General features: G+C 38.5%; 4 protein-coding genes and 1 pseudogene across 5 annotated transcripts in view; 4 read left to right on the top strand and 1 right to left on the bottom strand.

Annotated features, from left to right (window-relative positions):
• Positions 1 to 25,359, top strand: part of LOC126789253 (protein NUCLEAR FUSION DEFECTIVE 6, mitochondrial-like) — an 82,615-nt gene that overhangs the window by 13,976 nt on the left and 43,280 nt on the right. The gene's annotated exons all lie outside the window — the stretch shown is intronic.
• Positions 596 to 3,515, top strand: LOC126789221 (pentatricopeptide repeat-containing protein At4g21065-like; annotated as a pseudogene).
• LOC126789227 (MACPF domain-containing protein NSL1) lies at positions 3,622 to 7,399 on the bottom strand. The gene is made up of 7 exons (XM_050515327.1): positions 7,034 to 7,399; positions 6,561 to 6,799; positions 5,712 to 5,916; positions 5,299 to 5,382; positions 5,006 to 5,189; positions 4,711 to 4,877; positions 3,622 to 4,446 (listed from the first exon to the last, which is right to left on the bottom strand). Exons 1-7 carry the CDS (start codon positions 7,286 to 7,288, stop codon positions 3,760 to 3,762), a joined length of 1,821 nt encoding a protein of 606 aa, XP_050371284.1. The 5' UTR covers positions 7,289 to 7,399; the 3' UTR covers positions 3,622 to 3,759.
• On the top strand, positions 15,320 to 16,526 carry LOC126789241 (ethylene-responsive transcription factor 4). The gene has a single exon (XM_050515346.1). It carries the CDS (start codon positions 15,416 to 15,418, stop codon positions 16,193 to 16,195), a length of 780 nt encoding a protein of 259 aa, XP_050371303.1. The 5' UTR covers positions 15,320 to 15,415; the 3' UTR covers positions 16,196 to 16,526.
• On the top strand, positions 20,272 to 23,848 carry LOC126789252 (protein yippee-like At5g53940). Of its 2 annotated transcripts, XM_050515358.1 has the most exons (5): positions 20,299 to 20,583; positions 21,601 to 21,644; positions 22,152 to 22,260; positions 23,319 to 23,374; positions 23,460 to 23,848. In XM_050515358.1, the coding sequence occupies exons 1-5, from the start codon at positions 20,488 to 20,490 to the stop codon at positions 23,536 to 23,538; spliced, it is 384 nt and encodes a 127-aa protein (XP_050371315.1). In that variant the 5' UTR covers positions 20,299 to 20,487; the 3' UTR covers positions 23,539 to 23,848. The 2 variants fall into 2 exon arrangements, with proteins under 2 accessions (XP_050371316.1, XP_050371315.1); XM_050515359.1 differs by lacking the exon at positions 23,319 to 23,374 and having other exon boundaries at positions 20,272 to 20,583.

Raw genomic sequence — 25,359 nt, 5'->3', positions numbered from 1 at the left:
TGTGATGATACTTCAAGTACTGTAACTATGAAACTGAGCTTTTGCGAGCAACACTTATTTGGCTGGGGAAGTTGCCCTTCCTAGTTCGTTCCTACTTAGCTTATAATGGAGTAAAAGCCAACTTAAGCACTCAACAAACTTTCTCAAGCAAAATAGGGCTGGTAGAGGGATGAAGGCTCTTTCTCTCCAACCTCAATTAAGAAACGTGTGTTTGGGATTACACTATTACTTGTGACACTGACATACTACTGTGAAATGTGAATTGAAGTCAGCAAGTTTGTCAAGCATTGATTCTTTGAACATGAGGAAAGTATATGAACTAATATTTACATTTGAGGCTTGATATACATGGCTCACCTCTTGACTTAATGACATGAATAAAAATCGACACAATCATAAACTCAGTTCTAAATAAATATATTAAATTGATAAGAAAATCATACCCAAATGTGAATTCACACACTAACGTCACTTCTTTAAGCAAGCAAACACAAGAGTGCAGTAAGTTATCGTCTTTGTATCCTAAAACAAAAGGAGTAAGTGTTAGTGTGTGTTATGGCATTTTCACCAATACATGAGTGTTAAAACTCTAAAACCCCAAAAGGTTTAGTCAATGTTCAAATGGACCATGAAGCTAAGCTTATTCCGTTCCCTCCAAAACCCTTCACTTCCCCAACGGCTTTACCTGCCCTTTAAACCCAAAACCCTCCCAACCCAATCTCTCTACTCTCCTAAACACATCCAAACCTCACCTCAATTCTCCACACACCCACAAACCAACCCTGTTCAAACCTCACCCTATTCCATCTCCTCCTCTGAGGTATTGTCTCAATGCACTGCTTCCAAATCTGTGCGTGTGGGCATGGAAGTTCATGCCCACTTGATCATATTCGGCTTGTCCCAAGACTCGAGCTTTCGGAACCATTTGATCAACTTGTATGCAAAAAGCAGGTTCTTTGGGCAAGCCCGGAAGCTGGTCGACGAAAGTCCTGAACCGGATTTGGTTTCTTGGTCTGCTTTGATTTCCGGGTATGCCCAAAGTGGGCTTGGTAGAGAAGCCATTTCGGCTTTTCTTGAGATGCACGCTTTGGGGGTTAAGTGTAATGAGTTCACATTCCCAAGTGTGCTCAAGGCTTGTTCTAGTGCTAAAGACTTGAGAGTTGAGACTGGGGAAGCAGGTTCATGGGGTGGTGTTGGTTACCGGTTTTGAGTCTGATGAGTATGTTGCTAATACATTGGTTGTTATGTATTCGAAATGTGGGGAGTTTGGGGATTCAAGGAGGTTGTTTGATGCAATTCCGGAGAGGAATGTTATCTCATGGAACGCGTTGTTTTCAAGTTATGTGCAGAGTGATTTATTTGGGAAGGCAATGCATTTGTTTGAGGAAATGGTGCTGAGTGGAATAAGGCCTAATGAGTATAGTCTGTCGAGTATAATAAATGTTTGTACTGGGTTGGGGGATGGGAGGAGAGGAAGGAAAATTCATGGATATATAGTAAAGCTTGGGTATGATTCGGATTTGCTCTCAGCCAATGCGCTTGTTGACATGTATGCAAAAGCGATATGTCTAGAAGATGCAGTTTCAGTTTTTGAGAAAATTGGAGAACCAGATCCTGGAATGCTGTTATTGCTGGTTGTGTTCTTCACTACTGTCATGATCGGGCGCTCAAATTTTCAGGCAACTGAGCGGGTCAGGAATCCGTCCGAATATGTTTACATTATCAAGTGCCCTTAAAGCTTGTGGTGGGATGGGTTTCGAGAAATTGGGTAGGCAGTTGCACTGTTTCTTGATAAAGATGGATACAGAATTAGATTCACACGTCAAAGTCGACTGATAGATATGTTTTGCAAGTGTGAGATCATGACAGATGCAAGGGTGCTTTTAGAAATGACGCCAAAGAAAGACATGATTGCGTGCAACGCTGTTATCTCTGGTCATTCACAGATGGCTGAAGACATAGAAGCTGTTGGCCTCTTTCCTGAAATGCATAGGGAAGGAGTAGGATTCAATGAGACTACTTTATCTACAGTCCTCAAATCCACTGCGAGCTTGCAGGCAGTAAAATTTTGTGAACAACTTCATGCTCTTTCGGTCAAAACAGGTTTTCAGTCTGACCGTTATGTTATAAATAGCCTTCTTGATGCATATGGAAAATGTGGCAAATTAGAAAATGCAGTAAGAATTTTTGAAGAGTGCATAACTGAAGATTTGGTATCTTTTACATCAATGATCACTGCCTATGCTCAATATGAACAAGGCGAAGAAGCGTTAAAACACTATGTGCAGATGCTACAAAGGGGAAACAGGCCTGATTCGTTTTATGTAGTTCTCTTCTGAATGCTTGTGCAAATTTGTCGGCACATGAGCAAGGAAAGCAGATTCATGTTCATATTCTCAAGTTTGGGTTTCTGTCTGATGCTTTTGCCGGAAATTCCCTTGCTAATATGTATGCAAAATGTGGAAGCATAGATGATGCAAGCCGTGCTTTCTCTGAAGTACCTGAGAGAGGAATAGTTTCATGGTCTGCAATGATTGGTGGACTTGCTCAGCACGGACATGGAAAAGAGGCCATCAATATGTTCAATGAGATGCTCGGAAATGGTATTTATCCCAATCATATTACTTTAGTTAGTATCCTCTGTGCGTGCAATCATGCAGGTTTGGTAACGGAAGCCAAAAACTATTTTGGGTCAATGACAGAGTTGTTTGGAGTTGTGCCAAGGGAGGAGCATTATGCCTGCATGATTGATCTTCTTGGCAGAGCAGGAAAGATACAGGAAGCAATGGATCTTGTCAACACAATGCCATTTCAAGCAAACGCCTCAGTTTGGGGGTCACTTCTTGGTGCTGCTAGAATCCATAAAGATGTTGAGCTTGGTGAACGTGCTGCTGATATGCTCTTAGTTCTCGAGCCTGACAAATCCGGTACTCATGTAATTCTTGCAAACATATATGCAGCAGCTGGCATGTGGGACAAGGTCGCGAAAATGAGAAGACTCATGAAAAATAACCAGGTAAAGAAAGAACCTGGGGTGAGTTGGATTGAGGTGCAAGACAACGTACACACCTTTATTGTAGGAGATAGAAGTCATTCGAGAAGCAGGGGAAATCTATGCAAAACTAGATGACCTGCTTGACCGTATGCAAAACGCCGGCTATGTTCCGATGGTGGAGATTGACCTCCATGATGTGGAACAAAGTGAAAAGGAGCGGTTTCTTCGATATCACAGTGAGAAGCTTGCAGTGGCTTTTGCATTGATTGCCACTCCGCCAGGAGCTCCTATCAGAGTGAAGAAGAATTTAAGAGTGTGTGTAGATTGCCATACTGCATTCAAGTTCATCTGCGAAATCGTCTCGAGGGAGATAATCTTGAGGGACATTAACAGATATCACCATTTCAAAGATGGCTCATGCTCTTGTGGGGATTACTGGTGATTTGTACTAGATTAGAGGCCCCTTTTTTTTTTTTCAATTTTCCAAAACCAAATTTTGTATCCCATTTGATATACAACAGAACTGTTAATTATCATTATAGGAAAGATACTAAACCAGCTTCACTGATCCGAAAGGATTCAATGCTTTAGGCTTCCAATTCTGGACATAACCGTGACTAAATAAATTCTCAGAGCAATAAACATTGCCAAAACAAGATGGCTTTTCACCATAGTCAATCTGTGTTAAACCTATTGAAGAATGGCTAATGTACATGTAACATTTACAGCAAAAAAATAAGTGTTTGTTCTTTGGATTTCTTATACTAAAACATCATCGAGTCTTCGGACATAATTGTCAGCAATGAATACTTCGCCTTCACTGAGATTCGACCACCTTCTACACAAAGTTTGGCTCCGGTAACTATCCAATATCCTGGGGTGTCCTCAGGACCTCTCAACATTTCCTTGGTATCTACAAACGTTGCCATTTTTGGTGCCTTGGCTGGTAAAGGTGGGCCGCCAGGGTACACTGCTGAATTCAAATCCACTTTTGCCGGTGCCGCAGGTGGATTCAGTGCAGCACTAAACCTTGTGCTGATCAAGGTTGAAATGAATCCTGACTTACGAGATGAGCTTGAGCCTTCCCATTCTGATCTTCGGATCCTTGCAGATGCCACAGTAGAAAATCCAAGCCTCAGGAACAAAACTTTTCTCATTCCCATAGCCTTGACTTCAAACCAGGCCTTTGTCACAATAGAAGCAGAGTCATTAATGCAGGCACCATTATGCTGTACTGGGGCAGTGCATACATGTGAAAATATGCTCCACTTGACAGGTTCAAAGTAGGCTCGTTCCTCTGGCTCGTCAATGGGCTCATAATTGTGATCAGTTGAGACTTGGAATGAATTGGGAAGACTTGTAAGATGCTGAAGATGGATTGCCATATGGTTACCTTTTTTACCTTCAAGGTACAAACGGATTCCTGTGACCGGTCGGTTTACGGAATCAACCTAAGAATTAAGAAATTAGAACCACAATATAATGAGAAACTCGTACATGTAGCAATATGCTGGAGCATAGAGATAAACCAAAATTACTACAAAGAACTGCATAGAAATGGTAAGTAATAACTGCATCCATCAACTTATTGACACATTGACACCACTTGTTCACTTAATATAAACATCGGAAGTCTTCTGAGACAAGGAATCTCCAAAATGTGATCGAAAATTAGTGTGCCATTGTGTTACAGGCTTACAGCAAAAGATTGTTACCTTCATAGTGTTGACATATAGCTTAGGACCCATAAGACTGAACTGAAGTGATGGGGATGCATGTCTTCTCCGCCTAAGACCAAGAGGCAAATCAGCATACACTGGAGCCCATTGCCGTGGTAATTGAAATTCTAAGAATTGTTGAAGCTCCTCTATTGGTGGTTTATCTGCAAGGTTTACCATCGCAATAATATCATCAAGAGATTCAAGACTATACATACGAATAGTGCAGATGACTTGGTATTAAGCCAAACGAAAACCAAATCGAGCTTAGAGAAAGAAAAATTGCACTCACATCTAAGGTAAAGATTTACTGCATGGCTAAGAAACCCATTGCCTTGAATACCACCCAAAAGTGATGTTATGGGCACAAAGGACATTGATATGACATTGGGTGCCTGTGATATAGTTGAAAGCCATTGTTTATGACTTTGACCAACATCAACACCTCCCCTTCGAACACTTATAGTGACTATATCCTGCATTACACGGGAAAATGTAGGATAAAGTCGATAAACTTTAGACCATACAAATTGGTGTGCAGTTTGTTTAAACAAAAGGTATATGGAAACCAAAATGCCGCCTTACATCATTTCTTGAATGAGTGATGATGGGAGGCCTTATTGAGGATGCTAATGTTCTCTGAATATCCCAGTGAATAGGGTGGTCATCCTGAACAAACAGACATACATATTAAAACCATAATGTGTTGCTACATCAATATATACAAATAGTAGGGACCAGGCATAATAGAAATTCCAAGTTTATTAAACTGCTATACTTCTAGATTAGTTTGAAAGGTATAGACCAACTGTGGATATTTTACAAATACATGTACACAAAAGGCTGTCACGGACATGTCTTAACCAGAAAATATCCTGTATTTAGTCATTTCGAAGTGTTATCTACCTTCATAATCAATAGCACCAGGTCATGCATCTTACGATCCATGCATTAACAATTATAGAAAGCAAAAGCGACATTGCAATCATAATGCTTACCCTCATTTTTCCTAATAAATCAGCAGTATTTGATATAGAGGATTCAGTTACATCAGCAGAAAACCTTTCTTCAGCTAATTGCTTTAACTCTTTCTGCAGTTCAGCAGGGTCAAGTCTTGAGTTTTGTAACTGCTTTATGTGAACTATATCCTTTCCACCCATCTTCACCCCAAGAACAACGTGAGTACCATACTTTTCAATGAATCTGGAAAAAAATTGATCAAACAGGAATGATTAGAAATAAAATCAGTAACTGATAGAATCCAATGGCAGGTTAAAATCACTAATGGAGGGTTTTAAAATGAGTATAAACCAATTGTAGAAGCAATTTAAATAAGAAAGTACACAGGTCACAACTCCTACCAGATGGAGTTTCATTAACCGTTATACATTTTGCTATTACTTAACAATCTTCTACTCTTTACTCCGTACAAATTGACACGATATATATTGCAGATAGGAAAATAGTAGCAAAACTAACTCTTCAGCAAGGATTTGATATACATTCTGAATTTACTCCTATATTTACATGTCTTATATATTTGTGAAAGCTTATATATGCCTGTTGTGCTTATTTCTATAAAATTTTAATCACATTAGACAAGTTTCATTCAATTTATACAAATTATCTATTCTTGGCTTGCAATTAGGTTTGACTTCAAGTGTCTAATTCTGCAGAACTTAAGTGTGCATTTTGACAATGGAAAGCACAGAACGAAATTACAAGAACATTTATGCTTCCAGTTCCCTGGCAACTTTGCTCTACATTCAAAGTCCACCAGCTCATTACATTCGACTGACATGCCAACAATGACAAAAACTCAAGCTTCCCCATTAAAGAAAACTTACGCAGCAAGTGCGGCAGGGTCCCATAGAGCCGGCACGTCTTGTTTCACTTGCTCCGATAGCGTTAACTGTGATCTCGCTAACTCAACGTTATACAAAGTGATCAACCAACCATCAAATGCAAGACATTTGGTGGGAGCTGCATCCTTCTGCCAGCAGCCGGTGTAGTTGAACATTGCATTAAACAAGCCGGACGGAATCTTCCCCGATAATGAAAGCTCCTTATTGTACTGCTCAGACATCTGCAATGTAATCAACACACCAAAAAAAAAATACACCATGATCAACACTGCATATATCAAACTAGTCTCCAAGTGTTTAAAAAAATCAAACTTTTATTTCCTTTTCTACCCTTCTCTCTAAATTGAACACAGTTTTAATGATACAATCACATGAAGAACAATCCAGAAACAATAAAATTGATCCAAAAAAAAAAACCCAGAAATCAGTTCCCGCAAAAAAAAACAGAAAGTTACCTGATTGAACGAAACGACGTCGGAGCGGAACTTGGTGCGCTCGCCTTTATCGCACTTGATGGAGGTGGGGACGTTGGGGACGACGGCGCCGCCGGGGACGATGAGGTCCCGGGTCCGGGTCGGATCCAGCTCAATCAGTACGGCCTTACACGAAGTCAACCGGAGATCGTTGCAGAGGTCGTAACCCGACCCGATTGCCGCGACGGCTTTCTGGGCCGCCGATTGCGGGTCAAGCTGGTACGCTCTGAGCGCCATGGGTCGGAAGAGAGGGAGAGAGAGTCTGATAGGTCGAGAGTGATGAAGAAGAAGGGTGTGAGAATTTGAGGGATTAAGAAGAAGAAGAAGAAGAAGAAGAAGAAGAAGAAGAAGACCCAATTGGTTTTCAACGATTGGAGTTGAACAAATCTGTGTTCTTTTTCCATTTTAATTTTTAATTTTTTTGGGGGGAGGAAATAAGAATTAAAGATTGAATTTTTAGGGTTTAAAGTATTGACTGGGAAAGTGACTTTAATTTTGGCCGGAAAGTTCAAACCAGGGGAGGGGCGGGGAGGACGTAATGTGAACATGGACCGTTTTTGAAGGTCGGCTAGACGGCGTCACCTCCTCCTTCCGCCACGTGGCACCGCGTTAGGTGGTTTTTGATTTTTTGCTTTTGTTTAAACCAAGGGGTTCATTGGGTTGGGTGGGCTGTGAGATTGTTTACGACGTAGGTTTGGTGTTGCCGTTGCCGTTTGGGCAGAGAATTGGTAACTTGGATTGTGACATTGTGATGAAAACGGTTGAGGCAAAATTTCGTATAGTTTATTTTTCTGAGTTTTGGATTTTGAGGTTGTTGAGCTATGTTTGTGCTTTATGGGAGCCGCTGGCTAATTTGTATCTTGGATGGTGACCATGTAATGATATTGGTTGGGAAGTGGTGAATGGTGACTTGCGTAAAGTTATTTTTCGAGGTTAGTCTCCTCGAGTTGTTGAACCTTATATGCGACAGTATAAAGAAAAAGGATTGAAAATGAGTAGTGAAAGCCGTTGGTACTAATTTGTCTTATGGTTGTACACGAGCCATAACGAAATTGAAAGCCGTGGGCACGAATTTGTATCTATAAAACCATGTTTTAAGTTACGTCTCTACAGGTGAAGATAACAGTTGAAATCCAATTGTAAATCCACCTAATTGATTGAGACATATTCGTAAGTGAAATGAATATGCAAGTGATGTTATGAGTTCGAATGATGGACATGAGATTGAGTAATAGGGTAGTGGAACTGTTTTGCTACCGTTTGGCTTTGGTTATTAATCAACTAATCTAATAGGTTGAACCAACCCACAAAAAATGGTGGATTTAGTTTAGTCTTATTGGTTGGAACTGAAAAGCACAACTCTGATTTAGGTTGTCAAGTCGATATTTAAGTTATGTCATGATTCAATTATGATGAATATATATTTGAGACTTCATAGTATCTCCACCATTTGACTCGACCAAAATGAAATATGATGTGCTCGACTTCCTTCCCTGCAACTCAGCATTTCATACACTGATTTTTGCTCACTGCCTCAATTTCACAGTTCGTTGTTGATTAGATGTTTTCCAGCTATGAAAAAAATGTCATCCAAACTCACCAGCAGCCTGTCGTTCTACACTTCTACCAGCTAGATCGCAATCCTCGCATAATCTTAGATATCAACATTGCAACTATAATGGTAACATGTAATCTCTAATCACATCACTACAAAAAAAAAAAGGGCAAATTGGCTTGGTATAATAATCAAATTATCACATTTTGCATGAAATTTGTGGTTTTTTTTTTTTTGCAAAGGCCACCAAGCCAAAGGCTATACAGATTTTGTGGGACTTGTGGCATTTGTCCAAGTTTTTTGTAGTGCATGCATGAAGAAAAATATATCAGATATCTTAAAGATCCAGTCTAGCAAGCAACTCGATCACATCAGATATGATACATGATCATGATGAATGAAAATGGCTGCCGCAGACGAACTGAATTTTGGACTGCCTTTTTTCACTAGTTGTTTTCCTACAGAAGGTCAGAAGTACATTATCAACAACAATAAAACGGATGGTAAATAATGAAATGTTTATAGCGTGGAATAAAGGAGAGTACATTGGTCTCTCCCTAACGTCTAAAATAGTAATCAAAAATGATGTTCTTGTCACTCTGTTTGCACCTAAATTTTAGCCAAACACACTCTTAATTTCCCGCATAATGTTGACTCAAAGTGCAGCCTACGTTAATTAGGTAAATGACCAACATGGATGTCCTTAAACGTACATTTCCAAATAGAATGACGAATATACACTTATATGGTAGGCGAGAATTGGTCAGGTCAATAGTTTTCCTCTTGTTTGATTAGCAACACCAATACCAAACCTCTCATTTTCAATTTCGTTATGTTTCTTTTCTTAACTTAACTTTCCCCCAACAACCTCACAATCATGATGATTAAAACGTACGACTATTAATTTGTGGGAGCTTATTCAGGCAACCAAGATCTACTTGCACCACCCATGTGCAAGTCACATGACCTAACAGAGAAGCAAACGCTGGTCTGTGCCAAAAAGCAATTATAACTGCAGTGAAGTTACCCAGAACATTATTTCCTCATCAAAATCCAATTGAATTCGAAAGGTAATTATACCATCATGTAGAGCTTTTGTGAGCTGATACATTTTCTAAACTCAAGCAAGTCAAACCGCAGCCCTATAGTCGTTGGAATTTGCTGTGAGACGTCGGAGCTGTCGAAGCTTTCGGCCGTCAGTTCTCTCTCCATCGTTAACTATTCGATGACCCTGACCAGTTAGAGGCCAACGCCGAAAATACGAAGAGCATGGCGGCGGTCCGCCACCATTACATGATCGGAAGAAGAAGATTACATCAGGTCTTAATTATTGTTCGTCGGGTCGTCTATCCGGGTCGAAAGTATAGGCATAGCCTTAGTTTGAATACGAGGCATCTGACATCATAATCTCAAGGCTTTACCACTGCACCTACAACTCTGTGTTTGTATAATTATATTCATTCATGCTCTCGAAAGAACCGATATTGCAATTCCAGATCTCCTTCCGCATTGTCTTCCTATTTAATCTTGCTGTCATTGCTTCTCTAGTATGGCCTATTCAGATGGGACCAAGGCCACCAACAATCATCTCAACCGTGTACTCCGCCGCCGCCGCCGGGTTCTCCAAGTACATGAAATCGCGAGTCAGCTCGAACAACAGCCAAGTCGTTTGCGAGGCTAGAGCTTTAATCGACCACCATAGCCATCATCACCTACTTTGCCGCCGATGACTGGGAATTCGGCTAGGCTAGAACTCTATTAATCCAGAACTCGATTAAAGATTTTGTCTTGTTTTTACGGTGTTTTAACTAAATTGTTTTGATTCGATTATTGCAAGTGGACTTAGTGCCCTGAATAAATTTCCATAATTTGTTTCCAATAATCAATTTCCTCAACAAGGAAATTCTTGACGAGTGTGGATAATACCAATGATCGTGAAAACCCTAGCAAGCTAGCTCTAAGATTATTGACCAAGAACAAGAACAAGTCCAAAGCATAATTTACACATTTTTTTTTCGATAAAAAAATAATCTATCAAGTCAACACGCAATAATATGGTCTCATTAAATTAGCCACCAACACATATATAGTCGTAGTTCACACTCCACACATCTCAATTATTTGCCTGCATCATAGGGTTTTAGCCCTTATAATTACCCTTACATTATTGGCCGGCCGGAGAAACAAATTAATTACTTTGACCGGATCTTCAATTCATCGTCATGAACTCCTCCTAAATCGAAAGTAGACATCGTTTAGTTTGAGAAATTTTGTTACACGTGGCCTACTATATTTAACAAATTACTCAAAAAATTCACATAATAATTTTATTTACGAATAACTTAATACTTAATTTGATAAAATAAATAAAAACTAAAATTTAGAAATAAAGACCAAATAATGACAAGTTGACACATGTCATAAAATATTTTATTTTTTTACCTATCTTTAATCTATAGTGTTTGCTACAATCAATTGAGAGTTTATATGCTACTATCGATTATAAAAACTAACTGTTAATGTCGAGTTAAAGACTAACTGCTATTGTCGAGTTAAAAACTAGCTGTTACTGTTAACTTATAAGATATTTGCTACTGTCAACTATGAATATAACTGCTACTGTCGACTTGGAATGTAACTGCTACTGTCGACTATGAATTTACATGCTATTGTCGACTATGAATCTAGCTGTTACTGTCGACTGAGAAACTAACTGCTATTGTGGTTTTTGGTTAGCAAAATTAGAAATTTCAAAATTTCTCAAAACATATATAATATGGTACTTAAATAAGAGCACATGACATAAGCAACAACTTTATATATTGGCTCACCTCTAAATTGTCTGTGGTTTGACCGGTAAACTTAAATTTATCGGAAAAAAAATAAAAAAACAAAGGAGAAAAATTTGTTAGATTTAGGAGTGGCATTTGGTAATTTTCACAAAAATAAGAGTATTTTGGATATTTTTGCATTAATTAATAAATCAGTTTTGTTTTATTTATTATTTGAGTTGGAATTTATGTAATAATTTGTATAAAAAATAAGAAAATTGAGTTTTTAGTTCATTTAAATGTGGTCTAATACCACTAAGTAATTTTTTATATTATATTTGTTCATTCTAAAATATATATATATATATATAAAGTTTTTATTTTTTATATATTGAGTCATTTTTTACCTTCCAATAAGATCTAACAGAGTTTTGCTATATATCGTTTCATTCTTCGCTTTCATTGTGCATTCTTAGTAGGTTTTCTTTCCTCTGCTATATCGAATTAACCACACCTGAAAAACAGTATGTTTCCGATGATGAAATCGGTACGATATAAACTTAATCACCGATCCGGGAGGTATACTTAAATTCTTGATTATTTAAATCGGCACGACATAAACATTTGATTAGAAAAGAGCAGGAACATATAACAACACGTTCAAATCAAACATACTTAAATACTTAATTATTGTATATGTTACATTTCATAAAAAACAAAAAACAAATAGCTGCCCTAGCCTTTGCTCTATCAATTAGCAAGCACTACATGTCATAGTGCACTAAGAAAAATATTGATGGGCGCAGGGCTTGACTTGGACTGCTGGTGCTGCTTGCTTCTTTGCCCTAGCCCCAATCCCATCTCCTCCACCAAAATAAACAACGCGCTATTCATAATAATAATAATAATCAAGCGCCCCCAGTTTTGTGCTGCTATGGTGGCTACACACTGACTTATCATCACCGGTGGTACAATCAGTAGCAATCAAACTTAGTATACCTGTCGACCCGAGACACGTATTGAACCATATGTTTTCCGTGATTCATGCATCATATAAATCCATTATAGATTGGAGTAGATTATTATTAAGTATAATAGTCTCCGCAACATTACAAAGCTTATCTATCCCTCGCCTTTTTATTCTTGATTAATCTCATGGGACGTGTCATATATGATATGGGGCTGGGCGATCGTATCTTGTTGCTGATATCGCTGCAGCTTCATATTAATAAACAATACCAACTTATACGCGCTAGCTTGACTTAAACATATATGTAGGGTTTCGTTCATATGTTTATATATGTGATAATGCATAAAGCATTGCTTCTGATTAATTAGGGTTTGGCTTCACGTTGGAGCTAGTCTGCTCCTATGTTGATTAATTAGTAACGTAGAGGTGATTTATGTTCAGTTTTTGCTTTGGATAGTAGGAGTATCATTTGGTCAAATCTTGATTTATGTTGCGAGTGTTCGATGCAAATGAATATGCGTAAAAGATATATAGTCGTCCGTTATTTTCAAATATGTACATCCACACTATTAAATAATTTGTTAATCTTATAAGATGCCAAGAGTACTATAGGATTTAACCGATTATTGTTGATCTTGGAGGATTGAATATCTGTGGCAGAAGATCTAAAATTATAAGTCGGCAATGAGGAGCTGTACATATTATGTTCATAATTCAATAGTGGTTGGTGCAGATCCGGTTGGTGTTCTAGAAAACATCTAAGGCAAATAATTTATGTCCCTTTGTGATTGAGTTCTCTCTAGATATGGAGGATAAGGTGGGCTGTATCTCATATTTCACTAAACAATGATTTTTCAAGTTAGACTACGTACATACTATGGCAACCAATAACGCTCCAAATGATATGATAAGCGGAAAGCATACCATTAGTGACAACTATATATAATGATTAACAATTGTTTATAATATTTGGTTTGGCAAAAACTGGAAACCTAGTCTCCAACCACTGACTGTAATTTTAGTTCGAATCAAGCTATTAACAACTCCAAAGTACTTGTTTTGAAAAAAAAAAACTCCAAAGTACTATCAAGTCTTAAGATATTTATCATGTAACACGTACATGTGATGCAAGTATTAGTAAGATGAACAATATCTGCCTTCATTTTTTTTCTCTTAATGTGATAGTATGTAGTTAGCCAATTAGGTTTATAAGTTAAAAGCATTTGCTCGTTAGGTCCGCATCAAATTTGTGCTTAAATTTCACCTTAATTATAAAGCCAACAATATGATCACTATCGTCATGTTTGAAAATTAAAAAAGTGGGTACAATATATATAAATATGCTATAAACACGAAGCAAGAACTGAATTAGTTAACTGGCAAACTACAAACTAAGAATCAAAGAAACAAACAAATACAATAAGTTGGTTGTGACTTGTGAAGTTGTGAGTCGAATGTGTGACACCCACTAAAAAAACGAAAATTGTTGTCATTAGACTAAACGATACTGTATATTTGTATTTTTTTTTGTTAGACACTTGGACATATTAAATATTACTTTGAATATTAACGAGTAAATGATACTAAAATGCAAATCTGAACAATATGTACGTTGAGCTAGTAGGCCTGTTATTTATGGAAAGTCTACGTAACCACTATCTCTAACTTAATTTCCTAATAAATGTGCAATCTAAAACCAAATCTATGTGATAAATACGATCCCTGAGGCTTATACTTGGTCAGAGAGGAACTAAATGCGACCACCGGCTCTATGGTTACATCTATGCATACATGACAACATTATATTTTAAAAAGAGTCATAAATTTATACACTAAAGCATATATATCGTGTTTATGATTGTAAGCATAACGGGGTCTATATGCATCAATTGAAAGCTATATGATGCATTTCTTCTGGCACAATTAAAAGCTGCATCAGTCATTTAGAAATAGTCTTCTTTTAAATTTGGTCTTAGCAAGATACTACACAAATACATCAAAACTCACCAAAGCATTCTCAAGAAGCTCGATAGTACACATAGCATAGCTGTTTCATCTATACTAATTTAAGACGAATATCACCGACGTTTAACGCCTCACGTATAGATCAAATTTGACTTAAAATGGCCATATTAATATATAATCTGTTACCATAAAAGTATAGGCCAGTGAGAATTCTAATTGCTTTTTCTTTTTAGACACAATTTATATGTATTGCTTTCTATGTATATTTCATAATATCAAAACCGAACTAGGGAGAGTAAAAACGTTATTACGGGTTTCAAAATTTATCTCTGCCCAGACCTTACTCGAGGGCTAAAAAACAGTAAATCAGGAGTGCCGTGTCCTTTATTCCAGATTAATACCGGCAGTAATTCCCGAGAGAGCGTGCAACCCACGAATCCCCAAACGGCCGCTGTACGTGGGAGTTGTCGGAGAAACACAATACTGCTGTCATAAACTCCACCCACGTAAAAAGCAATCACCACGTGTTCCGGATCCATTGGCGGTGGATGAAATTCCCGTTCTGTCCCCAAGCGAGCGGTTCAAAAGGGCGGCGAATGGAAAAGAAAAGCAAAACAAAAGCCAAAGGCTGCTCCCCCTTAAAAAAATCCAAGTCACGCGGCGGGATAGTAGACGCGAGAGTGGGTCACACGCGCGTGGGGGAGGGGTAAAAAGAGCACCGCACGCAATGAAGGAGGAGACGGGGGTTGATTCGCAGCCGTTAGATCAGTGATGATAATAATGATGAGGGGGGGAGGCACGTGCCACGTAACTCGGGAACTAACATTACTAAATTGCCACCACCACCACTCACTCTCTCTCCCTCCACACAGCCGCCCCTAATTTTCTTCTCAGTCAAATTTCTCGTTGACTGTGCCCCCTCCCATCCCTCCCCTCCTATATTTTTATTTTCTCTCTCCTCTCTCTTCGTTTTTGTTCTATAAAACCACGCCTCCCCTTCCCCACTACTCCATTACGCTCAAGCCATCGCACCTTTCTCATTCTTTCTCTCAAAATACCAACTGTCTTCTGTTTCCTTTCCTCATCAAAACGCTGCCGTTTTCATGGCGCCGAGGACTGAGAAAGCCGCCACCGTGGCGGTGAAGAACCCCGGGAGCATTAAGGAGGTGCATTTCAGGGGGGTGAGGAAGAGGCCGTGGGGGAGGTACGCCGCCGAGATCCGGGACCCGGGGAAGAAGAGCCGGGTCTGGCTCGGGACTTTCGACACGGCAGAGGAGGCGGCGAGAGCCTACGACACCGCCGCCCGGGAGTTCCGCGGTGCCAAGGCCAAGACCAACTTCCCGCTTCCGTCGGAGAATGTGAATCTCAGCCTCTTTAAGAAGAATAATAATAACGTTAACAACGGCGGCGGAGGGAGGAGCAACAGCCACAGCCCTAGCCAGAGCAGCACGGTGGAATCGTCCAGCCGGGAGCCGGCTCTGATGGGTGAGTCCTCCCCGTTGGATCTGAACCTCGCTCACGGCGGCGTCACTAGCGGCGTTACCGGGTTCGGCGCTCCGATGAGGTTCCCCTTCCAGCACCACCGCCAGATTCCGGCAGTCGGCGCCATCATCGGCGTTCCGACTGCGGCGGCGAATCATGTGCTCTACTTCGACTCGGTTTTCCGGGCAGGGATGGTGAATAATCATCATCAGTATCAGCAACAGCTGAGATTTGACCGGAATCCTATCCACCGAGATTTTCTCTCCCGCGGTGGCTTCACCGGCGGGTCGCAGAGTGACTCGGACTCGTCCACGGTGGTTGATCTCAACCAGAACGATCTGCCTCGCGGAGGAGGATTCGACCTCGACCTTAACCTGCCGCCTCCGGCAGAACTCACCTGATTTTGGTTTTACGATAAAAAGCAGTGGCGATCGCCCAAGGAAGATGATATTAGGAAACGTTTTTTTTTATTTCTGGTTTTTTATTTTCCAATTTCGAAAATAGAAAAACAAAAATACGTTGAGAGCGCCCATATTAAGAAACAAGAGCTCCATGTGAATACGTAGATGAATCCTTTTTTTTTTTTTGCAGCAGATATAAGTCCCAAGTCTTTGCTGTTCTAAATTAAAGACCTATTTTTCGTTACCGATCTTTCGTTTCAGTTGTAATCTTTCTCATTTCGCAAATAACTTTTTCCGTTAACGTAATTTAGACCAATATTCTTATATTTCAGCATTCAATTCCCAAGCTTTTTTCCATATTATGCAGAATTGTTACTATCTCGACATAGTCCTATCCGGAATCTGAAGATTCCGGTGAGTGTAAAATTGGCACACGTGGGATCTATTTTGGTACGGACAGGGACCAACTCGTCGGCGGCGAGTCAAAACAGTCTCGAGTTTATTTGGGTAGAAAGTGAGAAAGGGCAGGTAATTAGGCGCGTAAGGACAAAATGGCGCGTAGGGCGAGAAAGAGCGTTTCTGTAGGTTTAACGTTTAAAGACCGAAAGTATTAATTGCCGCTGTTGACTGGGTAGCTCGTCGAGATTCGAGCGGGGATTTGCACGTGATATACGGCCGTCCAATTATCACTTATTTTCTTTGGCGAATTTAAAAATCGGAAAATACATAACAACCTGTCCTTGCTTAGCAACGCGAAAAAGGTGGGAACCAGACAATGGCGAGTCCCACCTGGAGGCGGGCGATAGGAGAAACGCGGCTGCCGCTTCTGATGGGTCCACTAGCTACAATATATTTTTCTGTCTTTCTATTTCGTTTTCTTTTTAAATTTCCAGAACAAATTTTGATTGTCTCTAACATAAGAACATACAACGTAATATTCAAGCTCAGAAATGATATATTCAAACCTGAGTCAAATTTTATTAGTTGGATCCTCAAATGAGTTTATGCGTATAGTATTCAGTTATATTTTTCACATAATTATTTAAAGAATTAATCACATAGTTTATTGAAGACAAATGTTTAGGTTTTCCTTTATAAGTTCATACACTCGCTAGATGATTACTCTTATTTTTGATTTGAGCTATCACAGACAAAAGTACTGCACTTGAGACAGTAAAATATCAACATTAGATTTTACGGCCTCAATTCAACTGACTTTTAAGACTCATACCTGATATGATCATGAATATATTTATTAATTTATAAACCATTAGATATGTTGGTTTCTTGTGTATATAAAAAGAGAAAACTTTAAGAATTTATCAGTTATATATATGATCGGTGATGATAAATCGGAAAGAAAAATACATTTTGATGATGATATATAAATAATATATTAGTAGGGTTTCGTGCCTGTGTTTGCAATTATTGTGACTTGTCTGGTCTAGATAGGCACCGAATTTCTTACTTTATTAAATGATCATTGCCGCCTAGTGGCATGGTGAAACTAAGTGTAATCGGATTTATTTTCCGACGGCAACATAGTGGGAAATTTTTTTAATTAGTAACTATGCTCCGCAACAGTCGAGTTGTCTTTCCAGTATGTCACCCATACATTAAAAGCTATCAATGCACTATTTGCTAATTGGTACCTCGTTGAGTACTTATTTATAAGAATCTCTGATATTATTTCAAATATTTGTAATCAGAGATTCAGACTTTACGTATTTCATTGTATTCAACAGTTTTATTTATTAAAATTTTAGGGTAGCTGCGCAAACCTCTATTAATATATATATATATATATATATAATAGAGTAAAGCAAGTTTAGGGTGGGGGAGTAGGAATGTAGGATAAGGGTGTGGCATGCATGGACATTAGAGGAATGTGCATGAATTTTTCTTCGAGTGTTCAACACAAAGTTAAGGTGCATGCATGCCAATGATACTTTCAATATCATCGTAATTATTATTTATTAATACAAATTTTAAAAATAATAATGAAGCCGTGAGAAAGGGTGACGTGTCGGGAAGAGACAGACAGTAACGCCGGCGGGTCGGCTGTGTTCTTGTTTAAATGCTTGTTGGGTGCGTGGGACCCACGGACGGGTATGTACTATGGGTCCACTTGATGTGAAGGACAAAACAATTTTAAATATTTGGAATAATAATTAAAGAAATAGAAAGCAGAACCGTCATATTGATTTTTGTAATGATTAAAATAAATAAATAAAAATAAATAAAAGATGAGTGTGGGCGGCTGCTGGCTTCTTTATGTGTATAGTGGACTTTGGTGCCTCCTGAGGTGACACCTCTCTAATTTCGGCGTAATTTTAACAGCCTCTGAATTTCTAGATGGTTTTTTTCTTGAGGATAAGGTGGGTTACGACGTCGTTTTTGAGGAGATTGTGATTGCCGACGCTAACGGTGAAAAGGAGGGGCGTCACACGTGGGAAGGAGAGGTGACTAGTCACTGCACATGCGAGTCCTCTTCGCGTTGCACGAGTTAGCTAGAATCGATACGACACGTACCCCCGGGTGTTATGTGCGGTGCCTACTTGGGACCCTAAATTTGGAGGGTTACCCTGTGGTGGGTTACTGTCTTCTATCTCTTTTGGGGAAATATGCCGCTAATTGGATGCGTCGATTGCCTGGATGCCTTCTTGTGTTGTGAAGGCTTGTAACAAGAAGTCATTGTCTTCATTCTTCACCACTATGCTTTCTAGGCCTTCAATTTTTAGGGTTCACTACTTTTATGAAACATATTGCCCTACTGTTCTTCTATGGATAAGTAGTGGTCCAAGTAGAAAATGATTTATGAACTTTGCTTGCTAACCATGCTACTTATATCCATAAAAAAAAAAAAAACATGCCACTTATTTAGTTATTTACCGGAGAGGAGTGAAGCAGCCATTATATTACTGCTTGTAAATTTTGATGAACCATCCTAGCATGTTTGGTTAAACATGATAAAGAAAATTACATACGTGCTATTGTGAAATAAATGGTAGAATTCACTCCATAAATAAACTAAGTTTGATAAAAAAAATATCTGACTTTGTACATCTAGTTGGGTAAAAATCAAGAGATGAAACTCATGTAAACTCGTGGAATGATGTGAACCAAGCTCGCTCGTGGAAGTTTACATCGTTCGACGACCAAGTTACACCTAAATGAAATGAGTATAATAACTTGCCGTCAGTGTCTTATAGCTCACCGCCTGCGACTTGGAAATCTCACAACAATTTGTGATAAACATTAGTTTGGTACGTGTACTGGAGAACATTCCATTAGGTTTGTATATAGAGAATCAAATCTCTATATTCTTTGCAGTATCCAAATTGCTATCTCTTATTCCGGATAATACTAAAAACGAGAATATATTATGCTATTATCCTAATTAGATGATGCGATCTGCTGGATCAGACGACCAATTCATATGATCGAGATATCACGTCCGGTGAAGACATGATTTGGCCCGAACGAACTAGCTAGAAATGCTAGAAGATACAATCACTAATTGGGCAAAATAGTGTTACTGTGCTAGGTTGGTGCGTTAGCTAGATAGCATCAAACACGATCTCAGCGCATTAGAACGACTGTGTGTATCTACGTTGTTGCTCATGGTATATATTACGTACCTTGCTATACGTACGGACCTAACGGACGTACCATCTTAACCTCCTTAATCATCATTTAGGTTCTATCACTAACTTAATCCAACTTGGTCAATCAACCAGCATACGTATAAGAAATGACTACTACTACCACTACTACTACTAGGAAGACGGCGAGAAAATTAAAGGCGCCCATGAAAGCTGGTCATCCATAATCCAATACGTAAAGAAGTACTAGAAAGTACTAGTTAGGTCATCCATATCTAGTGGTTTTTGAATCTCATGACACCATAATGTATTGGCACATCGTTTCATCAACAACATATCATACGAATCAAATGTAGTAACGCACCACCATTTGTACATGCTCGCTAGTGTGTTATGCAAAACTTTCTTCATACTCTTCGAACTAGGATAATCGCCACGAAAAATGTAAACGACGCGTCGTATGATTGCATGAGAATCGACTAGATCACAGCAGCACCACGTGGTTTGAAACCGGGATTTGCCGGTGGCGGTAACTCGTAAAAGCTGATCTCTCTAGTATTGCAAGACTGGGATTTGCTGAAGAAGCAAAGACAGAGAGAGTTCACCTATTTAGGGTATGACAGTTCATTTGGTTTAGGGAGAAGAGCAAGAGTATTGGGAGTATTGGGTTAAAGGCTTTAAGTTTAAATGGGGAGGATTTACCTGGTTGAATTGGAAGGCAGAACTTACAGATGCCGATTCTGTGATAGCCCACTTGCTCTCGCCGACGATGTCCTCTCTCGGGTACTCTCTTTCTTTATAAAGTTTCAATCTTTATTGAGTTTTACTTACAGAAGCTTGAATTGTATGAGCTTGGTTTGCACATATATCATAGTTGGTGGATTGAGTGTAGGAAAGATTGAAACTTGAGTTGTTTTTTCTCTTGGGTTTGTGAAATTTTTGTTCAGAAATTGGGGTGTTTTACTGTTTAGGTTAAGTGGTTGTTGAGAAATTGAGTATTGAATGGAGAAATTGACCATAAGTTAAGCATTTTCAGGGTGAAAGTGAAACCCTTTTGCTTGTTGAGATGGTGAGGAATACTGTGAAGGGTTTTCTTCTGGTTCATGCATGGATATGTTTTGTAGGGCATTGTTCTGCCTGGGTTGGGATTTTGGATGGAGGCGTTATTGGGTTGATAGTATTGTTGGTGTTAGAGAATAAGGATAACTCTTGCTGAAGATGGTAGTAGGCTATGGAAATTATGTAGAGGGACTACATTGGATGTGCAATCATAGGACACATTGGATGGGTCTTGTATTATATGCACGACAACTTAGGAATAGGTTGGTCTGTTGAGAGGACTAAACCTGTTGATGGCTTGATGCTATGGATACAGTTCGAGTTGGAAGGGGAAACCTTACTCTGCTATTTCGTACATATAGAATTCCACAATCTTCAAAGCTGCCTACACATATGTTTGAGAATAGGATATGATGCAACTTCGCCCAGTGAGTTCGGAGGGAGATTTTGTTGATGTGAAGAGTAAATTAGTACTCAAGTCAGTGAATACGTGTCCATAAGAAGTACAAGAATATTTATAAAAATGTTCAAGACTTTCAAATCATCTAAGTTTTTATATAGTGTAATCCTCTTATCATTCTGTTAACTTTCAGTTTTGACTTGCAAGTGATGTCTATATCCGCCCTCAAATGTTTTACTCTTTCATCTCTGTTACTTCATTTATGCACCGAGAAAGTATATCTAAAGCAATTGAGTGTAATGATTTAACTTTAAGTCTTTAACTGGTTGCAATGTGTGTAGTCTTTCAACTGCCGTCAAGGGAGGGCATATCTGTTCAGCAATGTGTAAGTCCCTTGCTATTAATGAGTCTTCTAAATTCTAATGTCATTTTGGTTTACATACAACAGTTAGTATATGGGTTTCGTTTTTGGCTGTAATCAATACATTTGCAGACTTATTAAGTTCTGTCTTTGCATCTTTCATGGTTTCACCACACTGTAAATCAATTCTGAAATAGTCATGTTTAATAGGTTTAATAGTATTTCTTTTTACTGGGTGGAAGAGGAATTTATTCAATGAAAATAAGAGAGAAGATTACTAGTTTATTGACTAACAGTAAAAATACTTTTTCTTAAAACAGATATTCTGTCACCCTTTCAAAATGGGATTTTTTTCATTTAGGTGAAAGTTGTGTTGTTATTAACGTCTGAGTTCTGTTGATCTCAACACTATGGAAGTTTAAGGCAATTGCAGTTTTTCTTCACAGAACTTGACGATCTTCATGCTCCATGGACCATGAGTTCCTGGTTGCCTATTCATCTCATTACTGACGTGTTAGAATTTTGATCCAGGGTGAATATAACGCTTGGTCCTGAAGAAGAGAGGCTAATGCTTTCTGGTTTGCATACTGTAGAAGATATATTTTGTGTCTGCTGTGGACAGATTCTTGGCTGGAGATATGTATGCTTTCTTCTCTCTGCCTCAATTTTCCTGGTTTAGTTATTGCTATTTGAGGGTACAGCAGGATAAAAATCATTCCTAATATACAAAAAACATACAAGCCGACATACACAAATAGACATATTTTCATTATTTACAGCATCCCAGAAAGTTTAGGTTATACAAGGGTAGAAGCAGAAAAGCTTAACAAAACCAAACAGAATTCTTGGTATCATATTTTTTGTGTGGTCACATGATTCTCTGAGGATTGTAACTAGAATAAAACACACCCGATGGGTGTGGTGTTAATTATAATTACAATATAAATAGATTTCATTGTAAGGATGTTATTGCAAATATTGGAGATAGTGGGCAGTTATATGGAGGGGAAGTTATCTACAGAGGGAAAAAAAAATCTATTCTGATTTTGGCTTTTACCGTATTGTCCCTGAATTATATAATCTCATTTTAAAATAACACATGGTGCAAGGGTGTTCATGTGTTTTCAAATGCGTTTTGGTTGACAAAACCTGTTTTGGTTATAATAGTATAGATGAATACCTGCCTTAATACTGGAAATCTGTATTTTTCCTAACAACCTTTAGGAATAGCCACCTTCCCTGGAATCAAAAAGAATAAAGGAAGATATATCATGTTATTTAAATAAAAGAGCAATGATCATATGTGGTCCAATAGAACTTAAAAAACTATAAATGAAAGTGTTCAAAGCCATCAATGGAAGTGTTTCTATAATTGCCCCAAACAAAAATGGTGTCTTGTACTCTTCTATAAACTACTATAAAGGACTTGAGGATCTAACCAGTTGAACAAGATAAGGATTACTACATTTTTTTTTTCTGTCTAAAGGCAATATTTGTCTAAATCCAATCCAAATGCACCTCTTACCCAACACTGTCTTCTGTCTATAATATTAGACAAAACAGTAATTATTGCTTGCAGAAGAGTTTATTTATTCTGAAGTACTAAAATAAAAGCTTGCTGTCTGGAGTGTTAAGGCTACCGTAAACACATCACAATGATTGTGACTTGGAACTTAACCATATGATAAATTGCATTAGGTAATTGCACATGATAAAAACCAAAAGTACAAGGAAGGAAAGTTTGTCCTAGAGAGGTACATACACTCACTCTGTTAAAGCTTTTACTCCTGTATTTTTATCGTTCAGATCAAACTGAATTGTGTTCTGTTTGCTTAACAGATGGAGGATAGAGGAGGATGTAGCGGAAGAATTCAATCTGGACTCCCGGCCCGGTTCAAGTGATGCAGATATTCCATGAGCTGGTTATTGCATTCATATAAACTTAATAAAAGCAACAAAGCTTATGTGGTTTGATAATCATGTGAGCAAGTTCAGTAGTTGTAAAAAAAAAGATTGCAGATGTCCAAAATATATAAGAATTTCGGCAGTGTATATATATATGTTATCTCTATATCGGAAGTCAATATTATCTATTCACTTGGAGTTGCCTTGTGTTTACTGGGTCTCAGATTCACCAAGATGCTTTGTAATATACAATGCTACCCATTAGCCTTAATCTTAAGCATCTAGAAGTCATTCCAGGCTAGAGGGCGTGGTTGTTTGGTCTAGACGTCTAGTGTGGCTCCAGGCTTTTGTATTGTCATGGTTTTATATATTAGATGTCCAAGTTTCAGCTTATATAAGAAAGTAAAAGAGTTCTGTTGATGAGAATTGAACCGAATAAGAATCATTTGCTCAACATAGAACAAAGAACGAACAAACAAAGGTGTCACTCACAACGTTATGCACACGTCCATCATTTTGCTCCGCTCCGTCTGGCGGCAGCGATGGAATGTAGAACTTTTAGATGCATAGGCTGTGGATCTGTTATAGCCCTCTTGCCCTTGTCGACGATGTCCTCACTCGGGTACTCTCTTTGTACAATATTCGAATAGTATGAGCATGATCACAGTTGCACGCATAATTTGAAGTTTGGATACAGATCGAGAAACAACACTTCATAAGTAAAATGGTTGCAACTTGCAACTTTGCACAGCATCATCCTTTCAGTTTCTTTGACTTGAAATCAATGTTCATACACTTTGCTTTACACTCGTTTATCTCCTTGCTAGTTGTTAATTATTTCATTCAGACATAATAGAGCGTGTAAGTGTTCGATCAGTTTAACTGTGTTACAATTTCTTTAGCACCTTCATGAGTATAGTAATTGAAGCTGCTTGCACTGTTGCACATTCCCAATATATGCATTCACTAGCTAGTAGCTATGAACTCGCAGCAAATACTTAGGATATCAGAATTAGTCTACATGTCTTAGTTTTAGTTTTAAGTTTTAACGATGGTTCCTCACTCTTGTAAAGATGTTGGTCACAAACCCATGATGTTGGCCACGAATCAATGTTGCTGCGTAATCCATGTGTACTTGACAATACTCCGAAAGCTGTGGTGTTAGATATAAAAGCAACCGATCCATTTGGGAACCTCATGGCAATTACAGCAGACATTGAAAGGATGGGGCAGTGAAAAACAGTGATGGGACTTGGGACTTCACCAATTGACCTGTTTGGTTGGGACTCTTCTTCACTAGCAACCTGCAGTGTGAGCATAGTGATGCAAGCTAGGTTTATCCATGGAATTGATATTATCTAGGTCTGCTGATGGCTGCAAAGGAAGGAAGATGATAAAAAATTTGTATTGCATTCATGATACTTTACATAAAGTGATGAAACCACTCTTTGAATCTAGGTGCTGAAAAACAAATCAATCTCCTGATACCTGATACCTGATTGGATGTTTGAAAATATAGTGCAAGCTTAATGAGACAACTATTAATGTATAGAAGTTAACTCAAAATCACCAAACTATTAATGTATAGTTCTGTTTTGGTGTCTGCCGTCCAAATTGTAATTAGCGATCGAGTTCATGTACGTAACTAATTGTCACAATATTCAAACTGTTGCATAGACAGGCTAGGATCTAGTCCTTGCAAAATCTACCAGGGGATTCATTTTCAGTCCTTGCATTAATTTGGTCATGATCACAACTTCTGTCTTTGTGTTGTGTGTGTTAGCAAATGAATTTGATTTATAATCCCAGCAGCATAATTGCATACGAATTTCTA

This window comes from Argentina anserina, chromosome 3, assembly GCF_933775445.1.
Source record: "Argentina anserina chromosome 3, drPotAnse1.1, whole genome shotgun sequence".
NCBI classification, from domain to species: Eukaryota; Viridiplantae; Streptophyta; class Magnoliopsida; order Rosales; family Rosaceae; genus Argentina; species Argentina anserina.
The sequence above is the reverse complement of the archived record's forward strand: the minus strand, read 5'-3'. Positions and strand labels throughout refer to the sequence as shown.